Below are 12,321 nucleotides of genomic sequence, written 5' to 3' on the forward strand. Positions count from 1 at the left end.
TGTTCTGCTGTTTTTCATCTAGAAAAGTAGGGTGTTTCTGGCTGTTCAGAGTATTTTATTTCTCATTCAGAAATAACTGTAATTAAAATGAGAATTACATGAACATGTGAAGTCCCTGAGTTCTTATCAGTATATTGATCCTGTTCTGGAGGTTCAGATACTTATCTGTTTTCCTGAAAATCAATTAAGGTTTTTTTACTATGCATACTTTCTTTCTGTTGAAGTACATTTTAAGTAGTTTGATTTGGTGTTTATTACTAAGTATCAGAGTTTTATGATATATTGCAGAAGTGACATTATAATTTCACTGTATTGATAGTAAGAGGCAAGAGCAAAATTTGGTTCCAGAGCACCTCATCAGTGAAACAGTAAACTATAGGCACTGTTCATGCAAGCAAGATATTTTGTCTTTGCGCAGGACAGTTCATATGATCTGTCCTTTGTGACATTAAAGCATTAAAATTTGAGTTGGGTTCAGGAGAACTGATAGTAGTGTGCAGAAGACCACGCTGTGAGACCTCTGAGTATACCAGCAGGGCTTGCTGGCCGTGATCTATTCTGTCCAGAACACCCATGTGTGTATACTGTACAAGGACCCAGCTGCCCAGTTTAAGCTCAGTCCTAGCCCAGCTTTCAGCTACATTACAAATGTGCTGATTCCAGCACTGTCTCTGGCCCTGCCTCCTGAATGGACTTCTGACCTGTGCTTTGGGTACCTTCTCTCCTGGATGGACCTCTTGGCTGTATGCTGCAGCTTGTCACCTGGATGCACATGATGCATTTTGCCTGTGGTGCCCAGGACTGCCTTACTACCACCTAGCTCTGCCCACCACATTCTGATCCTGCAGGGCTGTATTCCTCACTGAAGGCATAGCCTACCCAGTGGTTACACTTATGTCATGGCTTAGCTTTCCTGAGGGTGCAGTTGGCCATTGGTGCTTCCAAGCACAGGCTGTTTTCAGAAACTTTGACAGTGAGATGACAAGCTGTAAGAAATCTTTTTCAAAGAAGGCAGGAAAAAAAGACTTAAGCACTGATGAACCTTTCCATACTCTTCTTTGTTCCGGTTCATTCAACTTGATTACTTTTCCTCAGTTGTATAGGAAAAGTAAAGAGCTCAAGAGCTGAAGATACACTAGGCACACTTTCTGTTTAGATGTGATGTAGAAATTCCATTCCATTCTTACTGTTGTTTTCGTTCCTGTTTTCTGTGGTTTCCCTGTACATGCTGCAGATAAATTTGTCCTGTTATTTCTTGTTGTTGTGTTTGTTTGTTTTTTAATGTGCTCTGAGACTTGTTCAATCAGATTATTAAGTAATTACCTGAGTCAAGTTGGCATGTTGTTATCTCTGGAAGTGGAATCTGAAACTACTTCTCAGTAGTTCTCATACATAGTTTCTGTTTTTCCACAATTGGCATATCATATAAACGTGTATCATATAAAACAAGTAACAGAACTAGAACAGTCTATAAGAAAAGAATAATATGAAAATATCTGTGCAGACCATGTTTGTAAATAGCTGCTTAGCTTCAAGTTACAGAATTACTGTTAAGTTTTGGGATTTCAAACACTCGTATATTTGTGGGCCTACATCACTCACTTGCTTCATAGTGTTCTAGTTTATGTAATAAAAATCACATGGTTTGCACATTTTAGCCTCCCTTCGAAGCACAGTCTACAGTTACACTGAAAAGATAACCCACACAAAGTGCAGGCATGACAGGAGTAGTACTAAAAATAGAGATGTTCAAAATGCATATAGATAAATGCAGCCATTCACTACAGAGGTTTTGCATGTTGTTACTGTTTAGAAATAAACCAGATACGATTTGACGAAGGGATGTAATTCCGTTTATTAGGCTCAGTGGTATACCTGGAAAAAACAGGGAAGTGTTTGGGAACAGAATTGTATCTTGTCAGATCTAAAGTACAGTTGACTAACTTAATGCCAAATATGGATTGAGAATTATTTCTGTGTTATAAAATGACTACTTTGATAGGTTTCTTTGAGCAAGAATTGTGTACGATACGTAGAACTCACTAAGATGGGACTGTGAACTTGTTTAGGGCGAGTAGTTTTTTTCTGAAAGGGTTTAGCTGCATGTTGGGAAGATAGTAACATTCCACGAAACATAGTATCATAGAATCATTTGAGTTAGAAGTGACCCTTAAAGGTCATCTAGTTCAATCCCCTGCAATGAACAGGAACACCTACAGCCAGATGAGGTTACTCAGGGTCTGGTCCAACCTCACCTTGAATGTCTCTAGGAACAGAGCTTTCACCACCTCACTGTTCCTGTTCTTCATTACCCTTATCATAAAAACACTTTTTCTTATAACCAATCCTTATCTCCCCTCTTTTAGTTTGGAGACATTTCCACTTGTCCCATCAGAATAATATACAGCTAATGTACAGTACAGCTAAGAATTCTGAAATTCATCTTTTCAATTATCAACCTTTTGAGGAAAAATAAATCATTATTTTCATGTTATTTACTAAAAAAAGGCAATTTTGTGACAAATATTTTCTCTTTTTGACAGTTTAGTACTTCCTTGTTGGTGACCTTTATGTTTTTGGTTTTTTTTTTTCTGGTGCTCAGGGTTTTTTTTTCTTTGTTTTACATGAGTAGTTTTAAGTTTTGTTTGGATGACTGTATGTAGTGAATTCCACATCGTGGCATGGCATGGAGTTCGAGAGTCTTGTTGTGGGAAGGTTTTGGGAGGACTTCAGAGAAACAGTGACTACTTCTGCTTTTGCCCAATTTATCTTAGCCCTTACGAAGTTCAAATCTCATAGTGGGTTTACCAGATTTGGGTTAAGATGATGGGGCAAGACAGATATAAAGATGCCTATAGACATATATATATATATATATATATAGTATTGTGTAATTAATCTGTAATTATTTACTCTTTTTCTTCAGGCCCTCCAGGCCCTCCAGGAGGTATAAGAATAGAAGAAATTAGAGACACTGCTGTAGCACTTACCTGGAGTCGTGGAACAGACAATCATAGCCCTATTTCTAAATACACTATCCAGTCAAAAACTTTCCTATCTGAAGAGTGGAAAGATGCCAAAACAGGTAAGAATAATGCCAGAAACAATAAAATCAATAGGTTACAACATTTTTGATTGTTAAGAAGCTTGGCTACTTGGAAAATAGTCACAATAAAAAGTAACCAGGGATACTAGTAATGTCTGCTTCAAAGTTTGGGACCAGGCACTATCCCATCAGTTGTCAGTATTTTTGTTCCCAGCATTAGAAGAGCCTGAAGTGAATACCAAAATTTACAAACAAGAACAGGTAAAAATATATATATATTTTTTTTCTCTTTTCTTGTTGCTTCTGGAATTGCAAAACAGCATTTCAGGTTAATTTGGATGATAAACGAATGTCTTAATTTCTGAATATTTTATGCAGAAAATTGGTTGAAATTGCCTACTTTTTCTGTGAAGAGACCAGTTGGTATTTTTATCAAAAACAGCACTCCTAGAGAAAACAGCTAAGATTATCCTTCCAACCACTGGATGTCATCAGTGTGCCACATAATTGTAGTTGAGGAGACACCTATCTGAATACAGGCATGCTGACTCAGAGTATTTCCTTATAAAATTTAACATAAATACATAAATTGTAGCAAAAAAATTAAAATACTGTTATATTTGAATGCTTTACGATGGATAGCATTGCTACAAGGTATACTCAGTTGTCCTACCAATATAATTTATTAGGCCACTGTAATAAATTGCAACTTTAACTCTTTTAGGGTATAGGAATTAGGGTATCAGATACTCAGGATTTCTTAGTATTAAAAATATTGGTAATTTCAGTTATTTTCTTCCAACTAAGTTATCCTTTTAAATTACAGAGATATATATCTTAGAAATAAACATTGATGTGTTTGCCTCAAAAGATCTGTTACCCTAGTGGAAGTTTTTTAGAGTACATAGTCAAAACTACTAGACCTGCAACCTGAAATCATCTCTCTCTTCTAAAACATGAGGAATATGTAACACTATTGTATACAATTACCTCCAACAACCAGTACTACTATATGACTAACTTATGGTTGAGTAGCTTGGAAAATAGAACTAAGAGGTCCCTCCTTAAGTCCAGTACCTCGTTTAATTGTTTTGTTAGAACAAATTTTTTTTGAAATTTTAAAATGAATGTAAAAATTAGAAATGTTCAAATAATTGATTAATTGCTTGTTTTGGTGAATATACAGAGGACCCATTTAGATCAGGCTCCCTTTTTTTCACTTAAAATTGTATTCTGTTTCCAGTTGATAGTTTTCTTTTCAATAAAGGATATGTATCTGGGGAGAAGCCAAGTTGTGGGAAGATTTAAGAATTTATGAAGAGGAGATGACATCTCTGATATTGTCACATTTTGTGCTGCATGTTACTAGAACTCAAAATATTTGCGTAGGACATCCAGGTTCAGGATTCAGACCTTCACTCTCTCCAGTTCAGAGCAGACACTTGAAATCAGTTTTCTGGAAGATTTTTTTATTTGCAGTGTTATTGGCATGATGAGATGAACTTCTCTGCATCTCTGAAGTTCTTTGTATGATTAGAGAAACAGTTGTTGAGACAGACAGTCAGACTTTCAGTCTTGTAACATGTTGAGTGGGACTCACATCTTTGAGCAGAGAAAAACCGGGTTTCTTAAATTCCTTTTTTAAGAAGCTAGCAGGAAATATAGAAATGTTTCGTTTCTGAAAAGCTGAAGTGGACTATTGCAGTGTTTCCAATTCATTGCTTTTCTTTAGAACCACACAAAGTACTTTTGATTAGCTGAAATCACCATAGTAACCATTGCTGGCACCACTGCCAGTATTACTGAACTCCTGGGCTCCTCCCAGTTTGGTTCACTGCTCACTTTCGTAAGAAGGAGACACAATGATCAGTCCAAATTGATCTCTCATCAGTATTTAGGCTGTCATTTAATGCTGTCAACTTTCAATGTGTGAAACAAAAAATATACTTTGGCATTGCACTTTGGAAATCTTGTTGTTATTATTATTGCTACAGCCATTATTCGCAAGCCAAGTAATTCATCTCAGGTTTCATAATACCAAGTGTATTTGTTTGGGGTTTTTTTTGAAAGAATACTGTCTGCTTGACAGTATGGAAATATGTGTGGATAGGTTATGTAAAAAGTTGTTTACATTTATGTTGCTTGTTTAGTTTGAGGATATCAGAGTATTTTGGAAGGATTAATTCTCATAGTGTTGAGTTTTAATTGTTATTTTGGGAATTTGTGGCACAGCAAGGTTAAATGGAGGGATTGAAAGCAGCATAGAAGAAAGAGTAACAAATTTTTATTATGGATTGGATGCCATAGGAGGTTTGCAATGGCTCTATTGTCTGGACAGAAAAGTAATTTCAGTAATGATGAGGAAGGTGGTTGACAGATGGAAAGAGATAGAAGGTGTTTTCCTTTCTCCTTCAGGGCCATGCTTTGGAATGAAAAATGTGATGATCATTTGGTAGTGGAAAGCTCTGTCACTATTCATTACTATCCAATGCTTACATTGTAGTTCATGTTTTGTTTTGTTTTTTTGGCAGCCACTGCACTCATATTTTAATTCCAAACCTGCCACTTTCCCAATGCAGAATATGTCATTTCTCATCTCCCTCTGAACCCAAGATTTTAGTTTGACAGGCATCTCTTGGCCCATGCAAGAAATGAAAATCCTCTGTCTTTCTGTAGCTGTAGAGTGCTGACTATCCATGAGTTGTACACACAGTGTCATGAGTTGGATAAAGTACATCCTAAAAAGGACTTATATAAGAACACTTATCCTCCTTGCATCAGAACTACATCACAGGTTGTAACATGCTCGCATGTAAGGTGCACCAAAATATGGTTGCATTTTATAAACTACTCTTTCTCAATTGATCAGTCCCAAAATTTACACCTGCCTAGCTACTGCATACATTATGAATTTTTATTATATTGTTTTTGCTTTACATACTTCTCCTTGTATTGTTCTGTAGATAGAATGAAATTCTGCAACTCCAATATATGTAACTAATAAGGATAACTACATAATTAAATGTACTTCTTTTGCTAGTTCACAACCAGTTAAAAATATATAATGGTTTATTTAAGAATCTAAGATAATGTTATAACTTCCAAATTCCCAGCCATTGCCAGGGTACTCCCTGTAAAATAAGGTATCCCTTTTGTATCATACCGTGCTCCTTTAGCTGGCTATATGCGGTTGTAGACTAGGGGCAGGTTCTGTGGATTTAAAAGCCTCTTTGTTGACAGACCTCATTCTAAAATTGGTATTTTCTAAAGCAACTTCTGATCTCTTTTAGAGCCATCAGATATTGAAGGAAACATGGAATCTGCTAGAGTGATTGATTTAATTCCGTGGATGGAATATGAGTTCCGGATAATAGCAACAAACACTTTGGGAACAGGGGAACCGAGTATGCCATCCCAGAGGATCAGAACTGAAGGCGCTCGTATGTAAACAAAAAATGTCATTTTTTTGAATGTCCTTTTTATTTTCATATTTTTATTAATTGTGTTTTGTCTTTTTTTTTTTTTAAAAGGATTTTATCAGAAGCGAATTCAGAAAATTTAGTCACTAACTACTATAGATTTTAGTAGACTGTCTAGATGTCTTAAAATTAAAGCAGGCAGGAAGGAAGCACTGTGATAAAACCAGCAGACTTGTCTCCATTCTTGAAATAGGCACGCTGTATTTTTCAGAGACTCCCTCTGTGATTTTTCAGAGACTTTCAGAGACTTCTGTGATTGAGATTGGGTAAACACATGCACTTACTTGACATTGAGATTCATGGCTTAGTAGAAAAGAAAACAGATGCATGTTTTTGACAAGAAAATGTCCTTCTGCTGTTTGGTTTATTTTTAAATAAAAGATGCATGACAAGGTGTTTGTCTTACCATATAATGCTATTTATCTGTCAGGTTTGGTCTTGTGTCTTCTTATTCTGCATGAGAGATGTGACATTATTTGACATAGCAAATGCCCGTAGCAGTCTAATTGCTCTCTGTTAAAATTATTAAACTATTTAAGGATACCCTCTAGGTTCAGACAGGCCCATTTTAAAATGGATTCTTGGGAATGAAGAATTATATGTTATTATTCAAGATAATACATTCTGTTTGAACTGTACAAAGGAGATAACAGCAGTGCTTTAAGAAGTGATGTATCACTTCAAAATGGCTTTATCCAACAAAGCCTGTGTACCAGTATATCCTCCTCAGTGCATATTAGCACTCGTGTGCAACCTTGAGATATTTATGATTTTTAAAAAGCCTTTGGCCCATAGCTTGTGATTACAAAATAAAAATGCAAAACCAAAATTAAAAAATTAAATTTTGCAATTAGAGCAGATAGGTCATTGCTGTTATTAGATAGCACTTGAAAATGCATTTGCATTGCAAATTTGAAAGCATTTGTTTATAAGGATCCCCATTTGGTCCATTTAAGAACTGTGTTGCTTAGGGAGAAAGAAAATACAGATTAGTTAAATCAGTCAGGGAAAGAAAATGTGCACAGAATTTTAACACTCAAAGTAGAAGAAAATCGCTTCATAAAAAATTGACTAGTAATATTGTGTATTTTCTAACTCAACAGCTGTATTTGAACACAGCCCAAGGGTCTAAATGAGAAATCTGGATGTGCTCCTTGTAATTCTGGGTGCACGGCAGCCATTTTTGAAATTTCAGGAAGGAGACGGAAAGATTAAGGACTGGCACGGGGCTCAGAAGAAACACTCACAGGTGGTGACCATGGTCGTGTCCTGCAAAGTGCAGTGTGCCACATTCACACTCATGAAGTTTGCTTGAGCCTCTTTATACAGCCCTCATGACTGCAAATACTGCACTATTTTAGCAGGATGTAGTGCTTTGCAGAATGCAGTCTGTTAGCCTGTCGTCCAATTTCCCATGTACAGCTATTGCCATCTTTGGTGGATGTTGATAGACATCGGTGAAACAAAGCAAAACTTTAGTGTAGTATCTTAAGAATCAGTGAAGACTTCTTGCAATGCTACAAGAGCTTATAAGTCAGTAACTATTTGCTGATAAACTTGTATGCCCAAGAACATTTCCTTGCAGAAGCCAGAATTTTCATAAGCAGCAACAATAGCATTTGGGATGCATTATCACCCTCCAGGGAGCTACAGAACAGGACTGTGTGTGCATTTTCATCTTAAAATGAATAAATTAAGTATTTTGTTGCCTAAACAGCCCATTTCTATACATCGCCATTATTTTTAACATTTGTTCTGTGTTAAACAGCAACAAACAGTGCTGCATCTCTGAAACAGCAGCAGACTACTGCATCTCTGTTGTACTGTGTGTGACAGATAGTGTTCATTCAACTCTAATGTTATCAATGTCTTTTTCAGTTCTGATGTCTCTCTTCTTGTAGATAACTTTAATTTCAATAACATTTTAATTAGCATGCCAAGAGTTTGTGCGCTGGAAGAGAGATCTTTTAATAAAAATCTGAATTCTTCCTCAATAACACCCATATTTCGCAGTAACTTCTTGAAATTCAGTTGATCAAAGGCTGATGATTCTATTTTAGCTTCAGTTTATGTTTGGCTTCATTCTCCACTGATTTTTTTTTTTTTTCTGGAAGGCCAGAAATAAATAACATAAACTGTGCACCAAATGAAACTTCAAATTTATTTTTACATTTTTTTCCTTTCTAAATAATTAATTCTTTTCTGCTTTCCTGTTTATTCCCAAGTGATCCTAATAAGCAAACATCTTGTTTAGGCAGAGGGAGACCACTCAGGAACTATCCTCTTTCTCTCCTGTGACTTTTACTGATTTGTAGGAGAAAATGCCTGATCATGTAAGAGTATTTTAACACAAAGAATGTGTCCATGTCATTAGAGCATGTAGTTAATATGTGATCACCTGAGGCTCATTTAATGCACACTGTGTGCATTAACCATCATTTGCTGTTTCCAGCAGTACTGTGCATCTCCTTTCTGAGAGACAGCAAGTAAATACAAAACCACGACAGACAATAGCAATGAAATCATCATATTTAGTGCAAACATGTCATGAATTAATTAGACAGCTCTTGCTGGGTGTTTTCTGTATAACATTATAGAGAAAAATTTTGGAGAAGTGTCTATACTGGATTCCAGAGAGAAAATAGTTTTCAGCTTTTTAAGGTAGTTAAGGAAATGTAGGTACTGACAGAGTCTTATGGAACTATAAATACAGGGAGTTTGACAGAAATTAAATATAGGAATGACTTTTAATGAACCCTTGAGGCTTTCTTACCTTACCACTCAACTGTGCACCAGTGAGAGATTAGCAGATTTTATTGCATCTCACAGAACAGTGTGAAATACAATTACTAAATTATTTAAGGCCAGCTTTGGTTCTGAATATCTACCCATGCCAATCAAGAAGACATCTGCCATTCATCTGAACTAGAATAGGACTAGGAAGGAGGTGCTTCAAACGTATACTCATGGGATTGATGTAACACATTGTGAGTAAATCCATTGAAATAGTAAATCCATTGAATAGGAACTAAGCACAGTCTGTTAACGTAAATACATGCTTATTCTCTGGGTACTTGAGCCCTTGGAATATCAGCATCTGAGGAAGCGTAAGAACCATATGCTGTCTTTCTGTTGAGGCCTATGAGTAGTGTTCCACTTCTAGATATTAAATTAAACATTTATAGAGAGTATGGTTAAAAAGAAGAATGATTGATTGCTAACTGTGGTTTGAACTGGCATGTTTCCTGTAGCAGTAGCTATACTTTAGTTTTGGCAAGACCACAGACTGACAGCTACTACAGACTATCATTATTTTAATTTTGTGGCCCACATGTGTTCATTGGACTTACTGGTAAAGAGAAAAGAAATCATACCGTTGCTTTCTTTTTACTGACTGCATACTCTGTAGTTATTTTTCTTGTCTCTTCTGTTTTTCTAGCTCCTAATGTGGCTCCTTCTGATGTTGGAGGAGGAGGTGGAAGCAATCGAGAGCTGACAATAACATGGATGGTAGGTATTACACTGAGATGAAAGTAAGCATGTACTTCCATGGGTCTGATCTTGTTGGTCCTGAGATGCATGGAAGGTCTGCACTGTTCCAAATCCTTCACCACAAAAGAAGATAATTTCATCTCTGGGATTTACAGGATGTGAAGAAGTAATGCAGAAATTCTGTTTTGAAAGGATGCTTTTCGTCAGCCTTCAGATGAGCTACTGACATTATTTTGTGCACACGTGCTGATAGTTTTGGTTAAGGCTCCATGGGCAGAGGAGGAAGCACTCAATGTAGAGCTTTGGTAAACGAAGCAAAAATTTTTATAGCAGACGGTTTTCTGTAATTTTATATTTTTCAGTATTCCTGGTGATAGGGCATAAATTGCAGTTTCAAGAAATACCTTTAATGTTCATGCTGAAAGTGGAAGCCATTTTCACTTAAACTTTTGCCAGATAGTAGCTGGGTGAGTAGGTAACCTAAACTAACTAACTAGACCCGCTCATCAGTGAAAAGAGATAGGATTAATAATTCTTTGAATATGTCCGTCTCTCTTAATCAGTTCAGATTAGGACAGACTGGATTCCTTGATCACAAGCTTTACATAAATGAATGTAATTTAAACTAGACACTTTCTCTGTGTGTATTGCAGAAATAATCTCTGCATATGTACATATAACCCAGATATTTGCATAGTGCATGTGTTTCATATCCTCCTTTGCTTATTCCTTAAGAAAGAGTTTTTTTCCTAGATCAAGCTGACAACAGTTGTGATACACAGTTATTCTTGGTTTCTTTCTGTAGGCAATAGCTTGATGTGTCTTGCAGTGAGTTTTGAGGAGGAATAAGACCTTAAAATGTATTAGCAGCAGGCGTGCTACTACAGACCTGCATAATGAAGGTGGTGCTTATTTTTAAAGAGGGTGGGAGCAAACAGTAGAAGCAAATCAGATGAAAATTGAACTTTAGATCAGTATTTTTTTTCAGAATACATGATAATTTTCATATAATTTACTTTTCTTTAGTGATCCATTTGTTTGATCAGCTATGAAAATCAGTGTTTTGTCTTTTGTCATTTTAGCCTTTGTCAAGGGAATACCACTATGGCAATAACTTTGGTTACATAGTGGCTTTCAAGCCATTTGGTGAGAAAGAATGGAGAAGAGTTACAGTTACTAATCCTGAAATTGGCCGTTATGTCCACAAGGATGAATCAATGCCTCCTTCCACCCAGTACCAAGTAAAAGTGAAAGCTTTTAACAACAAAGGGGATGGACCATTCAGTCTCACTGCTGTCATTTATTCAGCACAGGACGGTGAGTACTAATTTTTCCAGATAATGTTTACACTGTGGATTCTAATCAGCACTGCATTAGGGTCCCTAATTAGTATAGCAACTGTCCTTCAGCAAGGAGAATGTATTTAGCTCACAAATAATTGCTGTTCATAGTCAATAACATCGGACTTTCTAAGTGCTGGAGATTACTTGGTTATACTTCCAGTCTTAATGAGCAATCTGCAGAAGTGTTCAAGATTTTTCATACTTCTTAGAAGATTTGATAATTAAATTGATATATATATATTGTCTTCATATTTATTATCTAAAAAATTTTCATAATTATCCAACAGTTCTGCCAATGTGATCTTAATACATGCGATTGACATGTGTATAGGTTTTTTTATTCTTAATAGACCACACTGAAGTCTGTTCTGGTATTCAGCCCAAAAATTGTGAAGTAATGATAGTTCAGTTCTATTTAGTTACATTATCAGCATGTTTAGAGTCTAATATAAGTCAGCTTTGTCACATTCTTTATTATTGTTTGGATGTTAGAGATACCAAGTGAATAATTTAATGAAAACCTCTGGCATTTCACTAAAATCATTTTCTTAATTCTTTCTGGAATTATTTCACACGCTGTGATTGTTATGATCGAAGTTTAAATGACATTTTCAAAATCAGCAGAGGGTAAGCACCAGAAGTTTACCTTAATCAGAAGAAATATATACAGTATCCTAATTGCAACATAATCACTCGAGCCTGTTTTTGGAAAAGTATAGCTTATTAATTTCTGCCAAAACCCAAAGCATTGCTCATTTTTTTTCTTTCTGTAGAACAGAACCTCTTTCACAAAGTCAGCAGATCTAGATGAAAGAGCCAAGAGGAGGGCTATGATAACAAGGCCACATTCTCACACTTCCAAGTCTATTCTTTATTCTGTGTACTTTATGGGAGATTTATGTTCATGATTCCCATCAGCACTAATGGGAACTTTGCACACAAATCGCCCACACACAGAGAA

General features: G+C 36.0%; 1 protein-coding gene across 1 annotated transcript in view; it reads left to right on the plus strand.

The window, feature by feature from the left end:
• CNTN1 (contactin 1) overlaps window positions 1-12,321 on the plus strand; it is a 237,459-nt gene that overhangs the window by 196,992 nt on the left and 28,146 nt on the right. The window contains 4 exon segments of the mRNA XM_042815730.1: window positions 2,927-3,085; window positions 6,337-6,486; window positions 9,965-10,035; window positions 11,100-11,334. Coding sequence (XP_042671664.1) covers window positions 2,927-3,085; window positions 6,337-6,486; window positions 9,965-10,035; window positions 11,100-11,334 — 615 coding nt within the window.

Source organism: Centrocercus urophasianus, unplaced genomic scaffold, assembly GCF_019232065.1.
Source record: "Centrocercus urophasianus isolate 14NV4802_14NV808 unplaced genomic scaffold, USGS_Curo_1.0 seq_15, whole genome shotgun sequence".
Classification (NCBI taxonomy): domain Eukaryota; kingdom Metazoa; phylum Chordata; class Aves; order Galliformes; family Phasianidae; genus Centrocercus; species Centrocercus urophasianus.